At 43.1% G+C, this 9,542-nt stretch overlaps 1 protein-coding gene across 1 annotated transcript; it reads right to left on the bottom strand.

The window, feature by feature from the left end:
• Window positions 1-465: 465 nt before the first annotated feature.
• LOC125452815 (uncharacterized) lies at window positions 466-9,267 on the bottom strand. Its single transcript, XM_048531697.2, has 4 exons — window positions 9,087-9,267; window positions 8,619-8,748; window positions 5,081-5,255; window positions 466-2,124 (listed from the first exon to the last, which is right to left on the bottom strand). The coding sequence occupies exons 1-4, from the start codon at window positions 9,216-9,218 to the stop codon at window positions 1,950-1,952; spliced, it is 612 nt and encodes a 203-aa protein (XP_048387654.2). The 5' UTR covers window positions 9,219-9,267; the 3' UTR covers window positions 466-1,949.
• Window positions 9,268-9,542: the final 275 nt, after the last annotated feature.

The following is a 9,542-nucleotide window of genomic DNA, read 5'->3' as shown; positions in this document are numbered from 1 at the left end:
GCAGCAGCCATCTCAGGAATGTTGTATATCTCCTGTGATGGTGGGCCAATTCCAAGGATGAGGGATGACTCTGGAGTTTGAATCCATGTGGGGTGAGATTGCTGGGAATGAATCCATGCACAACATTGAAGAGTCTTCCATTCATGGGCCTCTTAATGAATGGGAATGTGGATTTGAGCCACAATCATATCTGCAATGATTGTATCACACGACACCGGGTTATGGTCCCAACAGTATGTTTGCAGACACAAGCTTTTGCAGCCTCACTCCTTCTTGATATGATAGTGAGAGGGATGGCATCCTACATTGACACCTACACCTGCAATGATTGTATTAAGTATTGGATCTGGATCAAGGATCTGAATAGTGGGATTGTTCCCACTTTGTCAGGATGGATGTATGGGCCTTTCCCAAAATAACTGTCTGGCCAGCCATCGACTTCACTTCCACACCACAAGCAAGGTGTTGTAATGCATTCCCCTTTATTTCACAGTGAGTACACATTCCCAGCAATTAGGAAAACAACAGAGAAGCAAAGGCTAGAAAATAACGACTTATTTCCTCCAAAACAGAAACCTGTGAGTGGGTCAAATTTACCAGGAAAATAAAACCTTTTCTTAATGGCAGATTCAGCGTGTGGGTATTGCAAATGTGAATATACTTTTGAGGAAATCAGAATGGTGCTGCAGTTTCAGTCTCTGGATGATAACCTGGACCCATTTAAAAGTGTTACATTTTGGAGCCTCAAACACATTCGGTGTCCCATTGGCAGGTTTCTGAGTGAATATATTGCCCTTCATATTGTACACAGTCTATGATCGATACAATTATATTTGTCCAGTTGTATTTTCACTGGTCAGAATGTGTAACTATTCACACACGGATTGAAATTTTTCAAATTGTGGTAAAAAAAAGTCCTCTGTTTCTTGACACAGTTTAAATATTCTCTTGTAAGCAAATAATTCAATCTGAAACGAGCAGAGTGTGAGGGAGGCCATGTAGAATCTCACATTTGACAAATCTCATGATATCACATGAAACAGCCTCAATACTCTGTGCTCTGCAACACCTCCCATTCTCAATACATTTGTTTCACAGGAATATTAAACATTCTCATGAGCATGACTGGGATAAACAAATATAATCCATTGCTGTGTGAAGATAGAACATTCTGGAAAGAGACCTGACACGAGAATCTTCTCAATCTCAGTTTGGATCCAATTTATTGCAAGCAAGTATAAAGAAAAGGAAAATTGCTGAATACATGAATCCCTGTCACCCAATGGAGGATCTCCCACCCATGTACAATTGGCATTAGTCTGACGTATTTGTGCAGTATGGAGACTTTTAGGTCATATCACCAGAGGAATCACTGAACTCTTTCCACTCTTCTGCAAATCCATGCATCAGAAACAAATGCAGCGCATTATTTGAAGCCAAACCATTGCTTTAGAAATATTCACCATCACTTCCTTGCCTTTGTCTTCTTAGCAATTTATTTTAATTGTGTTAAGACAGGACCGCAGTACCCGGTGAGAATCAAGATCTCCCTCCGCAGGATTATGTTGTGACACTTTGACTTGAACACACACAAGAGAGAAGCTTCTCAAAATAATTAGACTAAAAAATATGAATACTGAATTTAGAACAATGTCAGGAAAGGCAAAACCTACATGAGCGTTGAAGTTAAGAGAGCTGAATAAAGCTCCCCATGTCAAAATGAGGCAGTGTGGGTTGGAGACAAATCCTTCTCACTGCTGGTGGAGGGCAGTGTTTATTAACAGGGCCATCGGGGTCTGAAGAGAGGAGATTAGGGGAGTTGTTTAAACACCAAATACCGACACATACACAGACTGAAATCCAATGTGTACGAGAACCAATGAGTTTAGAACCATACTCCAGTCTGAAACACATCTCACTGTTTGGTGTCTAATCTTTTATGAACAATTTCAAACTTTCTTTTCAAAGGCAACTTCCATTAGCCCATGTCCATTAAAACAACAAAGGTAAAAGACACTTTTGTCAAAGGGTCTGTTGTCTGCTTCCAAAGCCTTCATCAATTGGAACACTCGCCCTTCATATTGTTCGCTGCTAAGGTTACTGCCATCACTTTCATCAAATGTCCTGCAACAGAATTAAGATGATGTACATTTACTCTGGAGCATTTAGAGAGTGAAAAGAAGAGCAAGAGCAGGCTTTTCAGCTCCTTAAGCACTTAAAGCACTGTTTGAAATGATTGTAATCGAACAGAACGCCAGATGTCACAGTGAAACGATGTATTTTGGGTGAGGCACTGGTCAAAGAGAGTGAAAGTGCCCTTGACTCTTCGAAAGCCTGTGTTTTCACACAGACCTGTTGGGCTATAACCTGGTGCCATGTGATTTCTGACCGTGTCCACACCAGGCCAACGCCAGCACTTCCACATCATAAAAACACAAAATGAAACATTTGTGTGCATGACAGAAAGAACATGAGTCACCTTCAGATGAACTGAATTATTTGAATGGGGGTTACAACCATGTCCTCAGAAGAAGAAGCTAAAGGTTTTGTCATGTATCGATTCATGAAAAAGATTCACATTGACCAGCTTCTACACCTGATGTCAACAGCCCCATGAATCACAGTCTGACTCTCTGTTGAGTCACGTTGACAAAAGAGGTGACATAAGAAATGTCAAACACATGAGTACGATACTCTTAGAGATCGATACAGCGAGGAAATTAAACTTCTCAAATCATCCTGGCAAAAGAAACTGATGGAAAAAAATTTGCTTTTGCAAACACATTCCATAAGAAGCAAACTAACTCAAGACAAGTACACATGAACTAACCGGGAAGTGGTATTCACTGGAAATGACCAATTTCACATTTTAAATAGCTGATGCAATAAAAGTAAATGTAACTGAATTCTCAGACAATATGTTCAGCAAAAACCTGGCAATGCATGAAATCCCAATGTGTCTCAAAAACCCACTTTTCCCCAGAAGAGTTCATCTCGTCTTTGCTGGACAAAAGTGATATTCAAATATTACCCAATAATTGTTTTTCGATAGCTATTGAGCAGGTGGCACAGCGGCTCAGTGTTTAGAATTGCTGCCTCACAGTGCCAGGGGCTCGGGGTCAATTCCACCCTGGGGTGACAGTCTGTGTGGAGTTTGCATATTTGGATAGCAGTAACAGGATAGGTCAGAATCAGCATGGATTTACGAAGGGGAAATCGTGCTTGACTAATCTTTTGGAATTTTTTGTGGTGTATCTATGAAGAGGGATAAGGGAGAACCAGTGGATGTCGTGTACCTGGACTTTCAGAAAGCCATTGATAAAGCCCCGCATCGGAATTTGGTGAACAAAATTAGGGCACATGGTATTGGGGGCAAAATACTGAGTTGGATTGAAAATTGGCTGGCTGACAGGAAGCAAAGAGTAGTGATAAACGGGTCTCTTTCGGAATGGCAGGCAGTGACCAGTGGGGTACCGCAAGGTTTGGTGCTGGGTCCGCAGCTGTTTACGAAATATGTTAATGATATAGACGAAGGCATTAAAAGTAATATTAGCAAGTTTGCTGATGACACAATGTTGGGTGGCAGTGTGAAATGTGAGGAGGATGTTATTAGAATACAGGGTGACTTGGACAGGCTAGGTGAGTGGACGGATGCGTGGCAGATGCAGTTTAATGTGGATAAATGTGCAGTTATACACTTTGGTGGCAAGAACAGGAAGGCAGATTACTATCTCAATGGAGTCAAGTTAGGTAAAAGGGAAACACAACGAGATCTTGGCGTTCTTGTACATCAGTCAATGAAAGCAAGCATGCAGGTACAGCAGGCAGTGAAGAAAGCTAATAGCATGCTGGCCTTCATCACAAGAAGAATTGAGTATAGGAGCAAAGAGGTCCTTCTGCAGCTGTACAGGGCCCTGGTGAGACCACACCTGGAGTACTGTGTGGAGTTTTGGTCTCCAAATTTGAGGAAGGACGTTCTTGCAATTGAGGGAGTGCAGCGTAGGTTTGCGACGTCAATTCCCGGAATGGCGGGACTATCATATGTTGAAAGATTGGAGCAACTGGGCTTGTATACACTTGAGTTTAGAAGGATGAGACGGGATCTGATTGAGGCGTACAAGATGATTAAGGGATTGGACACTTTGGAGGCAGGAAGCATGTTTCTGCTGATGGGTGAGCCCAGAACCAGGAGAACATTTTAAAAATAAGGGGTAGGCCATTTAGAACAAAGTTGAGGAAAAACTTCTTCACCCAGAAAGTGGTGGATATATGGAATGCTGTGCCCCAGAAGGCAGTGGAGGCCAACTCTCTGGATACTTTCAAGAAAGAGATGGATAGAGCTCTTAAAGAGAGTGGAATCAAGGGTTATGGGGATAAGGCAGGAACAGGATACTGATTGTGGATGATCAGCCATGATCATAATGAATGGTGGTGCTGGCTCGAGGGCCAAATGGCCTACTCCAGCACCTATTGTCTTTTGCCTATTCTCCCCATGTCTGCGTGGGTTTCCTTCAGGTGCTTTGGTTTTTCCCACAGTACAAAGATATACAGGTTAGGTGGATTGGCCATGTTAAATTGCCCACAGTGATCAGGGATGTGTAGGTTGGGTGAGTCAGAGTGGGATGGGCCTGGTTGGGATGCTCTGAGGGTTGGTGTAGACTTGTCAGGTTGAAGAGGCTGTTCCCCCACTCTCGGGGTTCTATGAAATTGCTTTACACCATCCAAGATCCAGTGATTGTTGATCACCCACAAGGCATTGCTTCTCGGAGCATGAAGGCAGGCCTGCTGAGACAGTTTGCAGTGTCCCCTTCACACACTGAACCCTCAAAAACATCTTCTGTGTGCTTGGATAGCTCACACACTGTTTCAAGATTCAGTGCTTTTAGCTGATGCACACACAGAGTTTCACTGTGAGCTACTACATTCAACTTCTCTCCTGCATCTTTTGCAACATGAAGGGACAGCTTCACAGAAGCTTTGACACGTCCAAGAAAATCATGAGAGAAACCTTTCTTCATTTTTTTCAGGAGTCCCAGAAAGAAACAGAATTTTAAACCCTTTTGTCATACATTATACTCACATGAGATAGAACGGAGCAGAGATTTTTTGTCCTATTTGAACCAATGTATCTGTTGGTTTCGGTGCTTCTTTAGCTTGAGGAGATAATATCATGAATACTTTGAAATTATTTTGTATTTTGCCATCTTTTATGCTTCCAATGACTCCCCAGGGTGGAGTGAGGGGAACAATTGTTTCTGCAGAAAAAAGGAAACACAGTTGCAGCATTTTACAAGGTGGTAAGTAGTAGCATTGAATACAGCGATTTAGAAGTTACAAATTGGGGCAGGGCGATGAATTGGTTAAGAGCCCACACATCTATCATTCTCTGGAAATACCTGTAGCCCTTGATTGACAGCTCTGACTGTGAGCGCTGCTGTCAACGTCTGAATGTTTATTTACACAAGGTTAAGATGTTGAAATGGCTGTAATTACAGTTTTGAGGGGTTTTGAAGCCTCTGTTTACTTCACTGTCACAGAAAGAGGAGTGTACGGTGGGTAAATAGGCAATAGTGCCCCAAAGCACTGGGGAATTGAGGGGCTATGGAGTTTGTTTGAGGGGCATTCCTTACCTGGGGGATTGTGAGAAACTGTGGGGGATGCTTGTGGCCGAGATGGGATGTTGTTTGGGGGTTGGGGGGTGCTGGAAAGGGGTGCATTTGGGGGCTGTGTGAGGACAAGGGTGCAGGGTCTTGCTGTTTTTATTGGAACTAGGAAGAAAAGGCTGCCTCCAAACCTTTTCCCTGGTTCATGGCCTGGCTGCAGCCTACAGCTGGCTCCAGAATGCCTTGATTGCCATTTTCTCCCAGGGCCTGGGAGAGAACTCTTAGTCTCCAAGTTCGGATCAAAATCCAGGTCTGAAGCCCAAGATTTTCCAGCCAAGAGAGACAATTTCTCTCTATTCACATTTTCAAGTGTCATTACAAGGTTGTGCCTTTCAATGGGATCAACTCCTTCCAATATGTGGAGCCGCAACACTTAGCTTCGGAAACTTGGTCAGCATGGATGAGTTGGAACAAAGTGTCTGTTTCCATGATATATGACGAGAACGCTTTCACTCCATTTTAGCATCTGGCAGGTTTTGGATAATTACACTTGGCAGCTCCATTTTTCAGAACCCTCAGAGTTGACAGTCCTGCTGAAGAGTTTTGGCCTGACGCATTGACTTCCCTGGTCCTCGGATGCTGTCTGACCTGCTGTGATTTTCCAGCTCCATATTTATTGGCCCTCAGATTTGGCAATCGCGTTTGGCAATTTTAGGTCCCTTAAATTTCACCAAAATTTTTGTTTTCTCAGATCGACTCTTGTCAGAGCTCCAGTGCTCAACCGGCCCTTTAACTTTTTTCCATTTATTTTCTCTCCTCTTCTTGTTTGAACTTTCTCTCCCCACATACCCCTGAATAGTGGATTTGGAGAGTGAGCTGGCCAAGTCCTACGGAGGACCTGAGTGAACGGGCTCAGTCCCACTGGGGTCAGACTGAGCGGGCCCAGTCCCACGGGGACAGTCCCACACAGTAACCAGCGTAAGCAGGGTGCCCTTTTATCCGGGGGTCTGCAGGCACACCTTGTGAGTCACAGAACACTGCCAACAGTGAGCCTGGAGCTGCACGTGGGCTGGGAACACACAGCAGCATGGATTTGAAGCCCCACAGCACACCCGGGAAATTGCCCCGGAGCAGTACCCAGGCAGTGAGTCCTGGACAGAGACCGGTGTGAGGACACAATCCTTGCCTTAGAACTTACCTTCGAACTGAGAAATGTTAACCCCTTCATAGTTTCCTATTTTTAACTTATTTCCAATTCCGTCATTAAACAACAACTTCTATCCCTCTGCTGTATCCCAGAATTGTACCGAGGCGCTTGTACCGGAGGTGTCACATTCAGAAGGCAGACATTGTGAAGGTTTTTCACTGCTCTCCTGCAATGGAGTGTATGTGACAATAAAAGGATATTGCATTAAATAAGTTGATTTGGTTTCCCTGTATTTCTGGTGTACCATTTGTATCTTCCACTTTGAAGACTGAGGCAAAATATTCTTTTCACTTATGCCTTGAATATTCCTCACAGGAGAAATATCACAGCTAGGAAATGATAGAGACAATGTCTCTTTTAGCTACTCTTTACATTTCTCAAAAAAGTGGATTCACAAACTGTTTTTCCTTCGAAGATACGAAGGTGTGGAGCTGGATGAACACAGGAGGCCAAGCAGCATCAGGGGAGCAGGAAGGCTGACATTTTGGGCCCAGACCCTTTTTCCAAAAATCCTGTCAGCCTTCCTGCTCCTCTGATGCTGCTCAGCCTGCTGTGCTCATCCAGCTCTGCACCTTGTTAACTCAGATTCTCCAGCATCTGCAGTTCTTGCCATCTCTGTTATTCCTTCTGGTGCTTTTGGCCATCCAACTCTTTCTGAAATATTCTCATTTGTTAGTTTATTGTTGTTATTTGCAACTTTACAAAACTATTCCTTTCATTGTAATTCTGTCATTAAATTCAGTAACAAACTGTTGATGAACCTTTCTTGCTGAATTTTTAATTTTGTCTGTTCTTAATTATACTTTTCAATGTTTCACAAAATTTAGTAATGGCCGTACAGTTTAAACCCATTAACAAATTTATTTTGGCCAATCCTCCTCTCACGCCAATGTCATTGTCTTTGACTTTGTTCAAGGTTCTTGTCTGGGACCAAATAATATCACTTTCAGACTGAATGTGGATTCAGTTCTAATGTGCTCATTGTCTTTTCATTGAAGTTGTGAGCTGTAAGGCAATGATGACAAGTATAGAAAGTGAAATATATGAAGTCTTCCCTCCGGCCTTTGATATTCCCAATCTCCATCGATACTGATTTTCCTTCTGAAAATTCTGAACCAGGATCCTTTCTCACCACTGCTCTTTGTCACCCTTTAATTTCAGGGCAGCTCCTTTCACATTCCCTTGATTTTTGTGAAAGTTCGCAGACTCTAGAAGATTTATTTCCCAGCATCGGTGACTTTGCAATAATACCTCTGGGTCTTGGATTTGATTTCCTTTATTCTATTGATGTCCCCAGTTCATCTAACGTGCTACAAAAGCTTTGTACATTCAACTAAAGAGTCTTTCATTTTCTTCCTGATAATCATTACATTGACCTTCTTCACTGATACGCTATTCCCACGAGACTCTCTGACGCTTGCTATGCCACTTGACTTGCCCTTTCCAAGCTCACTCCTCTGCCTCGTTGCCTTGACTTTGGTCCTGAGGTTAGAAAATATTAATTTATCCCACTTAGTTCTGGCCCGGATAACTTTGTCATGCGTCATGACAAATGGGAGATCGTGATTGGAATGGGAAAGTGAGCTTAGGATCCCGCTGCACCCATGCGGGGACAGCTTCCACAGATTCCAGTGGGTTAGTAATGGAGGGCACAATGCACAACATCCTGGAGAAACAACTGAATCCAGCAAATCTGGGATCAACTGGTCAGTGTGCACCTCCACACAGAAAGTTTCAAATGAGCCAGGCCAAATAGTAAAGTGTTATTTCCTATTCCAATGTCACATTGAAGCAACAGCAAACCGTACCTTCATCGTTGTTGAGCTGTGAATATTTGAAAAGTCGATCAAGGCCGGCCTTCACTGCATCATTCAAATTCTTTCCAACAACTGCTGTTTCAAGCCATGGAGTCGGATTAAATGTAACTTCTTCATAACCCTGAAACAAGAAAATGGCTTGTTTCCTTATTCTGACACTGTGTTCTGTGATTCGAGAATCCAAGCCAGCAGTAACACCCTTCCTGTATTTACCCTTGCCAGCCCTTTTAGAGTTTTGGAAGTGTCAATGAGGTAACCTCTCAGTCTTACAATCTTCACAGAGTATACAGCGATTCTGATGTCAATGAGACCTGAGGATAAGCTTCAGTTCCCTCGCATGTTTCATAACTGAGGTGTGGGCTCCTTATGGGCTACACGTTAGAGAATTGAAAGCAGTCGTTAAATAATTTCCACTGGTACAAAAATGACAGAATGCAATAAACCTTGAACTGTACTCACGTTCTCCAAAATGGCGGTCTCTGGTAAGACACAATCAATTTCTTTACAGAAGTTGTCCACCTCTTCCACCTTTTCCCGAGCAGCAACTTGATGTCTGAAGAGGAAAGACACAGTTAAGAACAGTGTCAGCATCTTGGTTTCTGCTCCAATCCCTGTTGAACGCACTGAATGACTATCAGCACCTTCAGGTGGATCTGAGGTTTGAGAAGAGAACACGGATCTTTTTATACCGTTTTGGGGAATGGTTTTGAATATGGCTTGCCCTCAGGCATGGCTGCCACATGATACAGAAACACTGGAGCTGAGGAATTATGGGAACATTATTTTGTTACACACCTTGTGATGATTCATGGGCCCAAACCGTTCTATGGATAGACAGAGATTGGACATACCCAAAAGGTACACATCAGGTTCCCTCAGAAGTCACAATCCAATCTTGTTTCCTGAAGCCTTCAA

Source organism: Stegostoma tigrinum, chromosome 4, assembly GCF_030684315.1.
Source record: "Stegostoma tigrinum isolate sSteTig4 chromosome 4, sSteTig4.hap1, whole genome shotgun sequence".
Classification (NCBI taxonomy): Eukaryota; Metazoa; Chordata; class Chondrichthyes; order Orectolobiformes; family Stegostomatidae; genus Stegostoma; species Stegostoma tigrinum.
The sequence above is the reverse complement of the archived record's forward strand: the minus strand, read 5'-3'. Positions and strand labels throughout refer to the sequence as shown.